Genomic DNA, 15,374 nt, shown 5'->3' on the forward strand with positions numbered 1-15,374 from the left:
TGATGCTAGTTCGCAATAGGCTCGGGGATATGCGCCTTTATCGCCCCTCGCTTCCGCCGTCCAACACTCTCCTCCGCTTTCTACTCTAGAGACCTCCAGCTAGCTCCTACGCGCAGAAGTGGCTCCATTGCTCAAATGGCAGCCCACAACGAGGAAGTCATCCATGTTGACGAGGATGACTCGTTTGAGGATGAGACGTACGGCTCCTTGTCCGATGATGCGAGCAGCTATCTGACCTCTATCTCGTCGCACATCCGTAATGGCATTGAGGAAAATGGCCGGCAGTACCCCGCCTACGGCAGAAACATGTACGGCCTCCCCATCGACGAAAGGGAGCAGGAGCGCAACAACATCCAGCACATCAAGTTTCGCCTCATTATCGGCGGGTTACTCCACCGCGCTCCGATGCCCCCGGCCCCGGCGAGGATATTGGATTTGGGCACCGGGTCGGGCATCTGGGCGATAGAAGCCGCCGACCGGTACGAAACTGCCGTCGTGACGGGCGTGGACATCGCGCCCGTGCAGCCCGAATGGGTGCCCCCAAACTGCCAATTCGAGGTCCAGGATATCGAGGACGAGTGGCTTTTCCCTGCCAACAACTTCGACTTTATACATGCTCGCGAGCTCATCATGGCCATTCGCGACTGGGACCGGCTGTTCAGGCAGGCATTCCATCACCTTCGGCCGGGTGCCTACATGGAAATCGGGGGCATGTACCCGACGCCTACCTCCGACGACGGCACGCTGCCGGCCAACTCGCACCTGAAGGAAGTCGAAAGACTGTTCTTCGAGATGGCCGAGGCGATGGGTACACCCTTGAACGCGCCGCTCCTGTGGAAGGCGCAGATGGAGCGCGCCGGCTTCGTCGACGTCACAGAGTCCATTTACAAGGTCCCCCAGGGCATCTGGCCGCGAGATGCTCGGCTCAAGGACATCGGCGCCTACGAGAACTTCAGCCTCAGGAACGGGCTGGACGCCTACTTGCTCCGCGGGTACACCACCCTGCTCGGCGGCAATCCTGACGAACTTCAAATCCTGATCGCCGAGACGAAACGCGAACTGCGAAATCCAAAAATGCACAGTTATGTCCTCTAGTAAGTTTCTTGAAGTCTGCGCTAATGGTAGAGTGTGCAAAGACTAATATAGTTCAGCTACAATGTCTATGGGAGGAAACCTGGTCCTGTGTAGTCTTGAAATTAAAGAGCCAGTCTGCGTCTGTGTTACACCAACTTCACCTCATCTCGCGGCCATAGTGTCAGAACATCCTGACAGAAATGCCTGTCAACCACTCCACTGACGACAGTACAATGCGCAGTCGCTGATAGTTTTCCATGACACCAGGGAAGTCCGAAAAGTTGTGATCAGAATAATCCGCAATGAGCACGAGGCTGGGTCCAAAACCACTCCGACCAAGCCACCAGACCGACGATAATCATGACTGCACTCGGTCTACCTACAGTACCAACTTAAACAATCCGCTGCTGTTATTTCCCTGTCATGGCGGGTCCGACGCTTATCACCAATGAATATTGTCATCGCACTCTGCTCTCATCCACACAGCCATGGCCTGGAGGATGGAGTCTCAGGAGAAGGTTGTCCCAGGAGAAGGCAAGCTGAGCTCGGCTTGGTCCGGCCGTCTAAGATGTGTCACTACCCAAGGACCAGCATCCGACTCGTGGGTTATTGCCCTATTACAAAAAGGCATTCCAGGTTGACGCCGCCAGTCAGTCCAAGCCGCACCGACGACGAAAGCACTTTGAAGATTCATGAAGGGATTGCAATGGCACCGGAGCGGCCAAAATCCTCGTCCGTCTTTTCTTGACCGTGGCTGTACATCTTGACACTGCTTGTCCCTTTGCACCGTGCCACTGGTTTGCTCTAGCACTTTAGATCCAGCAATCGGGAACCTTGGCGGCCAATATTAGCAGGGAGCAAAGGTCTCCGCGAGTCCAATGAAAGTAAAATCGAGGCTCCAACTGGATGCGATCTGGTGCTAGCTCATTGGGTTGTTGCGTTCCAAATCAGCATCGGAAGGACTACTCTTTGCTGGTGTTTCAAGCGACGAGTGCAGAGGCACAGGGTACCGATTGACTGTGGTTGAGCTGATTGATCTAGCACGTCCTGCTGAAATAGCTCCTCGGCGCTCCATATGGAGCATCGTTCGGAAGGCATAAACGGCCTCTTCCGTGACGTGCCATGAATTGTAGACAACTAGTTCGCATGACCAGACTGCCTTAAACGATAGTAATGAGATATCTCTCGCCTGGGTGTCGTGGGTTTGCGATGATCTCTGCGCAACAGGACTCCGCCTCTGCTGCTCCGTCTGTGTTCAGAGCTCTCATGAAAGCTCTTATTTCGACTTCATTCTGCCCTTGGGCAGAAAACTGTCCGACTCTTGAAAACTCACCCTTCTTACCGCCGCCAAAGCAGTTCTTCCTGAGGCATCACCTATTTTTGAACCTGTAGGCTGTAAATGTGGAGTCCGATTGGTTCAGTTCCCGCTTCCCCACAGAACGTGTCTCTATATTCTCCTTGAGTTCCGATTGGGTGTTGTTCCAGTACAAACGAGCTAGACATTCGGCATCCATGTCCATGTCGCACACATTGTCTTGGGACCAGAATGGCCGGTAGCATTAGAGCCGATATATGTACAGCTTTTGTCCTCAGGCGCCGAAAGGACCCTATCGTCTCTCTTTGTAGTGGGGAACAGAACTGGTGACAGCTCTGCCAATTTACACCCCCGGAATGCTAATCATCTACCCATATCTTGGTCCTTGAAATATTTGTTCCTTTGATCTGAGGCCTGAAAGCTGGTATACCTCATTCGCCATGGCTTCGTCTAAATCGCAACAACAGTTCCCGGATTTGGAATGGGCCAAGCTCTTGCCCCCAGGCGAACATCCAAATTTTGTCACCTACCCCTTTCAACCTGGGAAGACAATATTGCCCAAGGGTCATACTCGTTTTCCTGGCCGTCGAGCTTTCCCTGTGGAAGCAATCTTTGACAGAGATGTCGCCATCCCTATGCGCGACGGAATCAAGATTTTTGCGGATATCTTTCGTCCAGTTGACTCGGACTCTGGAACAAAAGTGCCAGCCATAATCCCGTGGAGCCCTTACGGCAAGACTGGAAGCGGAGGACAACAATATGAGGTCATGGCACCTTTCCGTGTTGGCCTGCGCCTGGACCAGACATCAGGCTATGAGAAATTCGAAGGCCCAGATCCGGCCGACTGGATTCATCGCGGGTATGCCATTGTTAATGTGGACGCCCGCGGGGCCAATCATTCCGAGGGCAACATCGTGTTCTGGGGCCACCAAGAGGCCGAGGATGTCTATGATACCATTGACTGGATCTCGAAGCAGCCGTGGAACAATGGCTCGGTGGGAATGGCGGGTAACTCGTGGCTGTCCATCGCCCAGATCAACTATGCTTCCAGGTTGGAGCACCCGGCCCTGAAAGCCTTAGCTCCATGGGAGGGCCGTAACGACGTCTATCGTGATACCATGTATCGAGGAGGAAGGAAGCATAATCCGTACCTCCACAAGTTTCTACTAGCAGGGTTCGCTGGACCCAATTCGGCAGAGAATCTCCCAGCCATGGTTGCGAAGCGGCCCTTTTACGACGACTACTGGGACAGCAAATTTATCCATACCGAGAAGATCAATGTTCCTCTTTATCTTGTCGCATCATATTCGTCCCAACTTCACAGCCGCAGTGCCTTCCATACGTTTCGGACAGCAAAAACTCCTGAAAAGTGGCTTCGTGTCCATCCATACTTCGAATGGTACGATCTATACCGCCCCGAAATCGTGGATGATCTCGAAAAGTACTTCAACAGATTTCTCAAAGGAATAGAGAACGGCTGGGAGCGTGACACTCCACGAGTTCGTCTCTCACTTCTTGGATTCGAAGCTGGTGGCGGCGCTCTTCAGACTGTCCGTGAACGTCCTGAGCATGAATGGCCTTTGGCTCGGGTCAGGTTGACCAAGCTGTACCTTGATGCTTCGACAATGACCCTGCAAAAACTTTCAGTCAAGGAGGACTCCACGGTCTCGCATTCTAGCACCAATCCCAAATCCATCTCGGTACGTTTCAGATTATCTGCGAGAGTTTCGTTTCAAAAACCCACCAAGACAAGGCTGCTAATACGTATCCCATAGGACTTCACTTATCATTTCGCTGAATACACCGAGTTAGCAGGCTATGCCAAGGTCAAACTTTGGGTGTCCTGTAAGGACCACGACGATCTTGATGTGGTGGTACAGATCCGCAAGGTCTCCAAAGACGGCAAACTTCTCCAGCATCTTAACTATCCTTGCCCGGTTCCCATCGAGGAAGTCCCTGATCTTAATATAGCCAAGTTCCTGGGGCCACAGGGAATTCTGCGCGCTTCACATCGAATTACGAAGGTTGACGAGCTTTCGACCGATCAAGAGATCTTCTACAAGCACGACCGTCGCGAAGCTATTCCGCCAGGGACAATTGTACCCCTCGAAATCACGCTGTGGCCGATGGGGATGGTCTTTGCCCCAGGTGAAGGAATCGCACTACGCATATCGGGATTCGACATGAGCTTACCAGAAACTGATCGGATCTCTGGGGCGTCACTCAATAACGAGAATGTGGGAGAGCACGAGGTTCATACTGGGGGCAAACACGACTCCTTTTTGGTCCTGCCGTTTGTCTAAGATGTTGAGTTATACAGACGCAATCTTAGGAGATGAAGATTCGTGTAGATGGTTTTTCATAAAAGACATGTACCATGGACAGCTCCATTTTCCACACCGTGACCGGGATCAAGAACAATCGAGACGGTGGGTCGGTACCACCGGAAAGCTGTCCAATCGCAAATACCTCTCGAATCCCATTTGGTCCGGTTTCTCTCGCATGAGGTGGAGTTTGGCAATTGTCCATGACCGAAAGACCAATTCACCGAGCTTTACTGGGGCACATGACCTCGGATCGTACAAAGGTTTTCAGCTTGAGAGTTCGTACCGCGATGAAACGAATTCTGCTAATTTGACATGCATTGCCTATATCCGCCCCCCGCACGGGTTGGTACAAGACAAAGTCCAATGCCGAAAGTACTAGGTACATGTGGGGTACCCGGTTTTGCCCCGATCTCCGCGGCTTTTTGAAGGCGCACTACTGCTTCGAGGCCGAGACGAGCTTTCCAGGCTATTGCACTAGCCCGAGAGTGATCTCTCGCATCACAGAATCAGTGCATTTGAGACCCTGCCCTTGACACAAATTAGCTTCTCACAGTAGCGATTAGTATCATCTTACCTACCATCTTGTTGGTATCTCTCTTCCCGAATGGAGTACAGAAAGCCCCCGAGGGCTACGGTGGCGTGCGAGTCTTGCAGGAAACGAAAGGCAAAGGTATACTGCTCAATGGCAAACCGAACAGGTCGCGGTTCACCAAAACTAAGCTCACTTTTGGCCTAGTGTGATGAACGGGAGCCATGCAGTGCTTGCATAGGTACGTGGAAGGTGGTTCTTCCTTGGACGAGAAAATGACGCGGACTGAACATGATGGTGTCACATGAAGAGAATTCTATGCAGTGTCTGTATCGAATGAAGCCATCTGCTAGCAACAAAGCCGCACAGCGGCCTTTGCGGTGCCTTGCCCCCAGCAGGTCCAAACCCTCTCGAAGGTGTGTCTTACAGTGCTGTCGAAAGAACATGCGTGGATCCTGATGTCGACACAAGACATATCACTCAGCAACAGCCTTATGATCGCTCTGTGGAACCAGCCGAATCGACGCGTGATGGCTCTCCCCGTAGATTTACTGGTCAAATCGCAGAACGGGGCTCGCTTGGCCATGATATAATTCCCAAACAAGCGGGACAAACAAGACCTGCGACGAAAAGTCCAGAAAATGGCCCCGAGGAGACCGACCGAGCGTGTGATGTCGCACAAGATGGTACGTCAACCCCAAATCTATCCATCTGGACGACTCATGGGTCCACGGGTGCAAGTCAGCCATGTCTTCTAACCCGATCAGACGAGTCGCAGACGACGGTACAGTCATGCAACGGATACGGAACCATCGTCACTCGAGACCAACATGCAGAATTTTATGGCTGTGCATCAACCTCCCACTTCCTCGAAGAACTGCATAGCCGTGTCCGGTCCATGCAGAATGGGAACCTCGCCGATAAACAAACCCCTGCGGCAACAGCGCCGTGTCAATCTCCATCGGCACGGAGATATTTAGCTACGTCAAGCTGGTCTGGCTCTGTCGAAGCCGAGAATCCGGCCGTGTTTGACTGGTTCAGAACGTCCACCACGACAGCCGAAGCGATGGCTCGATTTCCTTGCGACGGTTCTCGATCATTTCTGGGTCTACCAGATTATCAGCGAGATCCGGCACTCGGTGCCGAAAGTAGGACCGCAGCGATCGAGATTGAGAAAGAATGTATCCGGTCGTACTTTGCCAATCTTCACCTCATCTACTTCTGTTTGGATATGGACGCATTTTTGGCCCATTGCGAATCCGAGGTATGGAAACGGCACCTGGCACTCACCCGCCAGAGATTCGAAGAGGAATCCTCGAGCTTCTTCGCGCTGTACGACATCGTGGTCGCGCTTGGTGCGCTCGTAGCCGGGCCTGAAGACCACGTTACGCGAGCTCTTGATAAAATGTACAGGCAGCATCACGCTTCTTCTGGCAGTCGCGTCTCACCCTTCCTCGGCAGAGAAAGACCGCCGCATCTCACTCTCCCTCTCGCGAGGAAATATTTCCTAGAGGCTAAAGCGCGGCTGGGAAGCCTCATGGGAGCATCGTCACTCGAGGTAATCCGAGCCTCGCTTCTGGTGGTATGTCTGCCCGCAACGTTATGGGTCTTGGAATCACACAACTAAGATAGAAATTGTCCAGTCTGTTTACTGCCAGTATGCCTTCATTCCTCACCAAAGCTACATGTTTGGTGGCATAGCGGCCAGGACTGCACTCGCCATGGGCAGTGCCAGCCAGCCGGATCTTCAGATGATGTCGGTCGAAGCCATCCGGACTTGGTGGTAGGTCTGCGTCCTGCCTGTCAAATCTTTTACCTTTTGAGATGCTGACTGGAAAGGTGTCTCTATCATCATGAGATGTACGAATCTTCCGCCATTGGACAAGTCGAGCTTGACAGCTAATCCCCACCACAGAGAGATCAGCTGTATTCTAGGTCGTGAATCTCTCATGCAGGAGCCCGGACATTACCCGGTTTTTTTGGCTCAGTTCGGGGTACGTCGATTTTCTTCAGTCTATATGCAAGGGGAAAGGGATCAAGCTAACCTGAGATATGCCAGGATCCGATGCCCGCCAAATATGAGCATGAAGATGCCACAAACACGTTCTGGGCAAGGTCAATGGTTGAATTGGCCCGTATTATCAGAATCATCTGCCACAACATCTATCATCCCACGACCAGTCTTTCTCCGAGGCACAAATTCGAATTTGCACAAAAGCTCGAAGCCGCCCTCTTGCAATGGAAAGCCAAGATCCTACCGATTTTCGACCTGGGCAAGACGACTCTGATGGAGAGTGAGTCCACCACGAAGCGAAAGTTGATTGCAAAGCTACGTAAGAACTCCTCCTCTCTCTTTATGCCTTTTCAACCTCCTCTCTTTGGGCAATGCCAAAACACTTGTAGAAACAGCATACTAAAAAGCGGATAAAGGCTTTCATCACACACGGATACTTCTCCATCGTCCCTTTCTCGTGTTGGCGGTCCGTCAGAACGACTGTGCATCGTACGCAGAGAGCGTTGATGCGTGTCTCGACGCTTGCAAACAGATCATTCGACTTCTGTACGATACTTTCCTGAATCGACCGTTCTTCCGAACGTGGTATGCTCTGAGGTCCAAGACGTGGTTGTTCCAGATCCAATACTGACAAACTGCCTCCAGGTGGTGCAATGCAACCTATGTGTTCGGAGCGGTCGTCACGGTACTCTACGCAAAAACGCTTCCCGCTCACGACCACAATGAGAGTCTGACCAAAGTGTTGGGGAATGCTTTGGACATCTTGCAAGCCATGCAAGGCGTCCCATGGATCGCCGAGTTATCTCGACTGACTCAAGAAATATGGCAGGTCGTACAAACATTGGCTTCTGGCCAACCGGGTACACCACGAATCTCTCCCGACAACGAGCAACTCCCGTCGGCTTCGCCGCGCCGGTCGTCCACGTGGCCCTTTCCGGACGAAGACGTGTTTGGAAGTTTCGCCGAACTGCAAGAAGAGCAGTTTCCCAGTTCTCTCGAAGGGAATCCTTTTGGTGGACTGAGCGACTTCTTTACGGATTCGGAACTCAATATCCCGTTCATACAGAACTAGTTGACATTAAGGGGAATTGAAAAACGGATCAAACGAAACCTTATGAGTGCGCTCAACGAGGAGGTACAGTCGTGGTTCTTGAGGTGCCAACCCACCTACGACAACCGCGTAAATGTCGATCCCTTGTAGCGCAATCGGGTGACAGTCACAGTGACAGTGTATATAAAAGGCTGGATATTACTCCTGGAACATACATGGTCTTTTGGCCATGACCCTGGCTCTCAAATAATTCTTCAAACGCCGCACGGTTTCTTTGACGGAACTTGATCTATTCTGTTTTCTTCGTATACACCGGCAGAGGTTGCCCTACGACGGAAGCTTGGATCTGCAAGGCTATGAATCTGGAATAATATCGCGCGTGGAGGACTCCGCCTCCTGTGAACCAGAGATTTTGGCCTGCAACGATCGTCAGGAGAGGTTTCTTTTTTGGGAAGGGGGCGAAACGTGGGCAGCCAGAGGCTCTTACAGCTTGAAGGTTTGAAGACGCCACGAATCTCGCCTTCGTCGTCTATTCCCCAACAATCGTCCAGTTTATTGGCGACTTCGGGACCCAAGAATTTGGCCACCTCTTTTCTGATATTGGTTTCGAACCCTGTACAGAAGACAATGACGTCTGCGTCCAGTGTGCTCCCGTCGCTAAACTTGATGCCGGATTTGATGTAAGAGACGGCTTTGGCGTCACTTTTGACCTTGATCTGCTCGTTCGAGGGCAAATTAGTGGGAATCTCGTCTTGTCTTTCCTCCCCCCCCCCCCTTTTTGAAAAAAAAAACAAACGAAAATCTCCGACCACGGGAACAATTGTAGAATACATACCAGTCCGGCCGCGACTTTGGCCGAGCATCCCACGTCTTGATAGTGGCCTCCAAGTCGTTCTCCTAAAGCCTTCCAAAGATCACAGTATCGTTCAACACGGAAACCGACACTCTCTAATCCGTCGAATCGTGCGTGGTCTTGGTTCACAGCCCTCCTTGTGCCAATCAGGCTCATTTTACGGATCACCGCCAAAGGGACTGTTATCAGGTCTCTGTCGGCTTCCGGCAGGTTGGTGTTTGTGTTATATATGGCTGACGGGGTAGAAAAGGTATGTTAGAGAGGGGGCTTCTCTTCCATCCTTCATTGATTGTTGGCACAAGGAAATGTTACTCACAGTTTGACCATTTCTGGTAATATTCGATTGGAAATACGGCTTTTTTTTTCCCTCGTCAATTCATGTTCACCAACAGGCTTGTAGAAGATGGGATACATACGTGTACGTGATCGTTGAACCATAGTGACCGAGGAAAGTCCAGCGTCCACCATATCGGCCGCTACATCGTGAGCTGCAGGTGCCATCAGTAACGGTCGTGCACGAGATGCCAATCCTGGCCGTGTCAACAGTTTTACCGGTATTTGCAGTGCCGACAACGACGCCAGCCTCCCCTTTCCACGCATGCGAAGCTTTGTAGTCCGCAGAATGAAGGACACGGCCTTTGAACAATTCCTAGACGAATGCCGGTTAATTGTACGGAGATTGTCTCGCTCGGAACAAAAGTATTGAACTGTACCCTGTTGGCAAGTTTCGGTATCGTCGGCGCCCAGCCTATCCCTATTGCGAACACAAGGTGGGCACACTTGACATTTTTCACCCGACCCCCAGCTGCAACCTGTAGATCCCAATCTTGGTCGTCTTCGTTGAACGATGCGGTACGTAGCTCCGATGATAACCAAACGTCCTGAATAACGGCCATGCGTTAGCTGAGTTCAACGGACAGAAGACTAAGATTTGGAAGTTGGCCGGCGTAGCATACCAGGTGGAATTTGTCCACGTATTCCTGGAACCCGCGCGCCAGGTCTTTGGATCCCAAGTAATAAGGGTAGTCACCGTCTGTGAAGATTCTCCCAAACGGCAGGTCGCCTGCAATTGACCATCAGAATGCATTGCAACGATGTCACGAGTGAAGGAACGGAGTACTGAAGTATTTTGACGTGTGATCTGGTTGGATGATTAGCCATTCTCGGGTTCAACTGCTCCTCTTTTGAGGGAGGACAAGTATAATATCTTACATGTGCATGATTCGTATCGGTTTATCCAGTTGTCGCCGATTCGAGCATTACGCTCTATAATGACGTGGTTTATCCCCATTGCTTTGAGTCGACCGGCGAGGCAGAGCCCGGCGAATCCAGCACCGATGATGACACACTCGAGAAATTGTCCGTCGGGTCCGCCATTCATTTCCGGCCGGGTTACAGGGTCCACCTGGAGCTGGTCAGGCCCGGGACGTCCTTGGAGCTGCTCAAGGACCGTCGTTATCAACCAGATTCGCCATCCAGATGTGGAGGTGGGGTCCGGTACGATGCCGATCTGGCCCTGGGACAATGTCGCCGGCGGACCGGCGGTCTTGAACGAAAACTTGGCCTGCACCCAGGAGTACCCGTCGCCCATTTGCACAACCTTTGACGAGCCAATTATAATCTGGAATTCGTGTGGCCGACGCTCAGCGTATAACTTCCGCCAAACGGAGACGATCTGCTCTGGGCCATTGAATGTTCGCAATGTGCCGGTCATGGAGCAAGCATCTCGCCACATGGCATTGTCCGCAAGACTGTCTGCATTCAGATGCTCTAGGTCCTTGAGCAAGGACACGGCTGCAGCCTCGTGATCGACATTTTGGTCAACTTGAGCCAGAGGGAGCGTGCCTGGGAGGTCCTCAATTGGATATGTCGGCACCGGTGGGCGGATCTCGGACTTCACTTGTTCCATTGTCACTGTGTCCAGCGCGAGCGCATTAGATATTTTGGAGGCACTTCGTTGTATGACTTAGAAAACACATAGGAAGATGTGAAGATATATTGTATGTACACAGATATGAACCTACTTAAGCCCTTACTACTTGCTGCGACTCCGGTCGCCTTCCAGTCTGGAAACAAAGGTTGTCGTTACCCTGTAATGAATAACATCCCTGACGGCATCTCGATCGTCCGGATGTAATTGACCACATTCACGGATCCGATTAGTTAGTCTATCCGGGTCTTTTCTGCCGAAGCATCAATCAATTACTCTAGTTCAGCTGTAAAGGAGACTTGGTCGGGACTCTTCCAATCGGCAACAAGACCCTACTTTCCGGCCCTGCTCTGGTGGGCTTCCCCACGAGGTGGCACAGGACACTCGGGAGGAGGTGCAAGACTCTGCAAAGAAAAAATGTCTCGGGGTACGTTCACTCTTGTCAGAGATAAAAACCTGTGTGAAGACATGGAAATACGTGCCAATTGAAGTCCCTGACTCCGTAAAACCCCAGAGCCCCGCACATTCTACACAAGAAGAGCTTTCCTTCTTACAGAGCGGCGACATGAGCAAGCTGCTCGTGGTCTTTGGCGCCACTGGCCAGCAAGGCGGCTCGGTGATCGAGTACGTCCTCAACGACGCGGAGCTCGCGAAAGAATACAAGATCCGCGCCATCACTCGAGACACTTCCAAGCCTGGGGCGCGCTCCCTACGAGACAAGGGCGTGGAAGTGGTCAGCGGAGATCTCGCCAAAACCGAGACCCTACGACCTGCTCTGCGCGGAGCTCACACCGTCTTCGCCATGACGAGCCCCTTTGAAGGGTTATCCAGGGAGCAGGAATGTGAACAGGGCAAGGCAATCGCCGACAGCGCGGTGTCCGAGGGGGTGCAATTTTTCATCTGGAGCACGCTCCCCAGCATCGCGAAAATCAGCCATAATGTCTTCACCCAGGTGACCCACTTCGAGGCGAAAGCCGACGTGGAAGCCTACACACGCGGGTTGTCCATCAAATCCGCATTCTTCGCGCCGGGCTTCTTCATGCAGAACTTCCAGGCCATCATCGCTCCTCGGCCAGTCGGCGACGGGACCTATCAGCTTTCCAACGTCCTCAAACCGACGACCCAGGTCCCGCTGTTGGACGTGGTCGGAGACACGGGCAAGTTCATCGGCGCCATCCTCGCGGCGCCGGACAAATTTCAGGGCCAGGTTCTCCGGGCAGCCACTAAATTGTACTCCATGGAGCAGATTGCCCGAATCATGAGCCAGGCCACGGGGAAGACGGTCATCTACAAGCAGATACCCGAGGAGACGATGCGCAATGCCCTGCCGCCTGGCCATGCGGCTGAGCTGGTGGAGATGATGATGTATTACAGAGAGTACGGATATTATGGACCGGGCACGGAAGAGATGGTCGAGAACACGGCCAAGCAGGCGAGGGGCAGCTTGACTACGTTTGAGGAGTACCTTGGCCAACATCCGTTGAAGCTGCCGTGATTCCAATCTAGATACGACACAGTAGTTGCTCGAGATCTGCAAAGACATCAGAATACCGCTGTACCGATGTTAGACTAAAAGGGGGCCCACTTCTGTTTCCTAGGCTTATGGTCTGTAACATGGTCAACCTTTTGGAGACCCAGAATGCTCATTCCATTTCCGTCGGTTGTCGTCTTCATTCGGAAGGGGTAAAGCACGCCGAGCCAATAGGATTGGACATACTCTTGTCATTCCCATTAGTCTCACTCCCAAGCCAATAGGATTATGAACTTTTTGATCATTACCATTGGTCAAATCTCCGAGCCAATAGCAGACAAGCAGAAGGGGAAAAGAGAAAAGGGAAAGGGAAAGGGGAAAAGGGACCTCGATATTCTGACATAGTCTGCAGGGCACAGCTGGCGGTGACCTGTCTCAGGGAAGAAAAGGCGCGCGGAACTATTCTACTTTTTTACCCTAGCTACAGATCTTTACGGTGAGCGAGGGGTCTAAACCAAGACACCATTTGTTATACTTCTTTGCTGGAGCTCGACGAGATCAAAGCTACTGGTCATTGTCAACATCAACGATACTGCTTAGTCACTGCCACGCTGCACAGTGTCAAGCTGCTCGATCAACTCATTCAAGGTTCACCAGGCTCCGGCCTCGGCGAGACATCGGTCACATCCAGAAGAATGACACATTTGTCCTCAGCTATGAGGATCTACTTGTCCAACTTGCACAATTTCACATATTCATCAAAGGGTGAACCTGTAGACGGGCCATTCATGAAGAGACTTTGCCAGGATCAGGGGATAGTTGTGAGATGACATTGCGGAGACATTTGGTCCTTTGGCGAAGCAAGTACACTTGAGAGAAAACCTGCAAACTTTGTCCTACAAGCACGAAGCATAGACCTGATCATATTCGATACTGAGGTCCATGGTAAGAAAGAATGCCGAATCAAACCTTCAAAGACTGCAAATTCCTCCCTTTCCCATTTTTGTATACCTTTGAGCCTCTCATTAATCCGCCAACGGTCTCCCATACCGTGACAAAACAAAACAAGCCCATTACAGTACTGAGCAACTGGACGGCATCAAAGTGGTCGTCGTCCACCAAAAGCAACAGGACCAAAATTATTGCGACGACAAGTTGCACCCCTACCCGCAACATCTTGGGCATGATAAGTTCGCCGGGATCTTCGGTGCGAAACAAGATAGCCAAGAGCCAAAGACACAACATGCCAACGCCGAGGCTGCAATTTGCATCCGACCCCATCCCAGCTATGCAGATTCTCCTCTTCGTCAATGCTTTCCATTCCGATATCCTCAGGATCCTCAACGCCGATCATCCATACGCTTCGACTCGATCTTTTTGACTCTCTTCGCCGCATTCGCGCCGGCATAAATGGCTGAAGTTCCTGTTTATCAACGCAGGGAGTATAGTGTGCAGTCTGGACGGCATAGCTTACTTTCTAGAAGCGGAGAAAATGGCTGGGATTATTCGTCAAAAGTGATATCTCCGTTGTGATGTTGGTTGTTTCGTCAGGGTGGTGTTCGCGGCTCTGACGCGTGGTCAACGTGAGAGGATCACTGGATTGTTGAGCTCCTCGTGGCACTCCGAGCCAGCTCGACTGTTTCTCTGAGAGTGCCTAGGGGAAACCGTGTGGAGGTGGGAGCTCGTCGTCCGACTGCCCCCAGAGTTTCCTCTTGGTACCTTAGGTCTCCTAGGGACAACCTCTACTACAAATATACTCAATATACGCCTGGGAGGTCGATAATGGGACACGTCCCTACTTGCTGCAGGGGTCTTGAGGAAGTCCAATCATCAAGACCCTCAGGGGATGTGCTGTGCACCGACCTTCCGTCAGCGTCGCACCATCTCAAGCCGAGGCGATAGTGCCAGTCCTAACTTCCGCGGCTCGCGCGAGCTGGGGTGGAGCATAGGGCGGCATCACCCTATGCCGGAAGAGGGTGAGTGCTCTGCAGTTTTCCCCGACTTTGGCGGAAATCTTTGTGCTACTGATCGTTGTTCCAATCGACCTCTTTTCACGAAATAGTATATCGTCGAATGTCGAGTACGAACACCGTCACTAATTTGTAAAGCGAGGAAAATCAATTGCTTGACTGACACCTTACTTGTCAATTTCATCCGTCAAGAGCACACCTAACGACCACAATGTCGGTCGCCCTCCGCCCCTGCCTGCGACCTAATTCGCTACCCAGTTTACCCTCGGCCACCACCTCTACCACCTATGTCTGTCAAGCATGTCGGCACGCGCGACTCATAAAGCGACCGAAACGACCATACACATTCACTCAACTAGTCACACTCTCTGACGGTAGTGCTTTCACGATGCGGACCACATCTCCTATACCGGTGTACAGATCGACCCGCGACACCAGAAATTCTCCCTTGTGGAACCCTACCTCGAAGGAGCTTCTGAATGTCGAAGACGATGAGTCAGGAAGGCTGGCAAGCTTCCGAGCCCGATTCGGCACCAGCTTCGATAGTTCAAAGACAGCAAGGAAGACCGACGAGGTCGCCGCAACCTCCCCCGCAGACCCTACCACAAACCTTCCTCCCCCGTCAGGGAGCAGAGCAGCCCCTGCAAAGGAACCGTCGTTTGAGGAGGAGCAGAACGTGTTTGCCGAGGATGACATGAACCTATTGGACTTTGTCAGCTCATTCGGCCAGGAAAGCAGTCCACAAAACGCGCAGCCGCCGCCGAAAAAGAGTGGGAAAAAGTAGGACCAGCTTCAGCTTGTGCATGTACTTTGAGCATTTCTGCATTGCAGCTGGCGGCA

General features: G+C 52.0%; 7 protein-coding genes across 7 annotated transcripts; 6 read left to right on the forward strand and 1 right to left on the reverse strand.

The window, feature by feature from the left end:
• Positions 1-135: 135 nt before the first annotated feature.
• On the forward strand, positions 136-1,188 carry Z520_05533 (uncharacterized protein; the record flags this gene model as incomplete). Its single annotated transcript, XM_016776036.1, has 2 exons — positions 136-1,094; positions 1,152-1,188. The coding sequence occupies 2 exons, from the start codon at positions 136-138 to the stop codon at positions 1,186-1,188; spliced, it is 996 nt and encodes a 331-aa protein (XP_016633195.1).
• Positions 1,189-2,829: 1,641 nt separating this feature from the next.
• Z520_05534 (uncharacterized protein) lies at positions 2,830-4,692 on the forward strand (the record flags this gene model as incomplete). The annotated part of the gene is made up of 2 exons (XM_016776037.1): positions 2,830-4,089; positions 4,165-4,692. 2 exons carry the CDS (start codon positions 2,830-2,832, stop codon positions 4,690-4,692), a joined length of 1,788 nt encoding a protein of 595 aa, XP_016633196.1.
• Positions 4,693-5,886: 1,194 nt separating this feature from the next.
• On the forward strand, positions 5,887-7,032 carry Z520_05535 (uncharacterized protein; the record flags this gene model as incomplete). Its single annotated transcript, XM_016776038.1, has 3 exons — positions 5,887-5,931; positions 6,024-6,827; positions 6,889-7,032. 3 exons carry the CDS (start codon positions 5,887-5,889, stop codon positions 7,030-7,032), a joined length of 993 nt encoding a protein of 330 aa, XP_016633197.1.
• A 278-nt stretch (positions 7,033-7,310) lies between these two features.
• On the forward strand, positions 7,311-8,331 carry Z520_05536 (uncharacterized protein; the record flags this gene model as incomplete). The annotated part of the gene is made up of 3 exons (XM_016776039.1): positions 7,311-7,578; positions 7,676-7,844; positions 7,905-8,331. The coding sequence occupies 3 exons, from the start codon at positions 7,311-7,313 to the stop codon at positions 8,329-8,331; spliced, it is 864 nt and encodes a 287-aa protein (XP_016633198.1).
• Positions 8,332-8,599: 268 nt separating this feature from the next.
• Z520_05537 (uncharacterized protein) lies at positions 8,600-11,072 on the reverse strand (the record flags this gene model as incomplete). Its single annotated transcript, XM_016776040.1, has 9 exons — positions 8,600-8,727; positions 8,798-9,026; positions 9,146-9,396; positions 9,550-9,651; positions 9,716-9,812; positions 9,877-10,044; positions 10,120-10,226; positions 10,284-10,304; positions 10,376-11,072. The coding sequence occupies 9 exons, from the start codon at positions 11,070-11,072 to the stop codon at positions 8,600-8,602; spliced, it is 1,800 nt and encodes a 599-aa protein (XP_016633199.1).
• Positions 11,073-11,658: 586 nt separating this feature from the next.
• On the forward strand, positions 11,659-12,588 carry Z520_05538 (uncharacterized protein; the record flags this gene model as incomplete). The annotated part of the gene is made up of 1 exon (XM_016776041.1): positions 11,659-12,588. One exon carries the CDS (start codon positions 11,659-11,661, stop codon positions 12,586-12,588), a length of 930 nt encoding a protein of 309 aa, XP_016633200.1.
• A 2,157-nt stretch (positions 12,589-14,745) lies between these two features.
• Positions 14,746-15,318, forward strand: Z520_05539 (uncharacterized protein; the record flags this gene model as incomplete). The annotated part of the gene is made up of 1 exon (XM_016776042.1): positions 14,746-15,318. One exon carries the CDS (start codon positions 14,746-14,748, stop codon positions 15,316-15,318), a length of 573 nt encoding a protein of 190 aa, XP_016633201.1.
• Between the last annotated feature and the right edge of the window lie 56 nt (positions 15,319-15,374).

Source organism: Fonsecaea multimorphosa (assembly GCF_000836435.1).
Source record: "Fonsecaea multimorphosa CBS 102226 unplaced genomic scaffold supercont1.9, whole genome shotgun sequence".
Taxonomy (NCBI): Eukaryota; Fungi; Ascomycota; class Eurotiomycetes; order Chaetothyriales; family Herpotrichiellaceae; genus Fonsecaea; species Fonsecaea multimorphosa.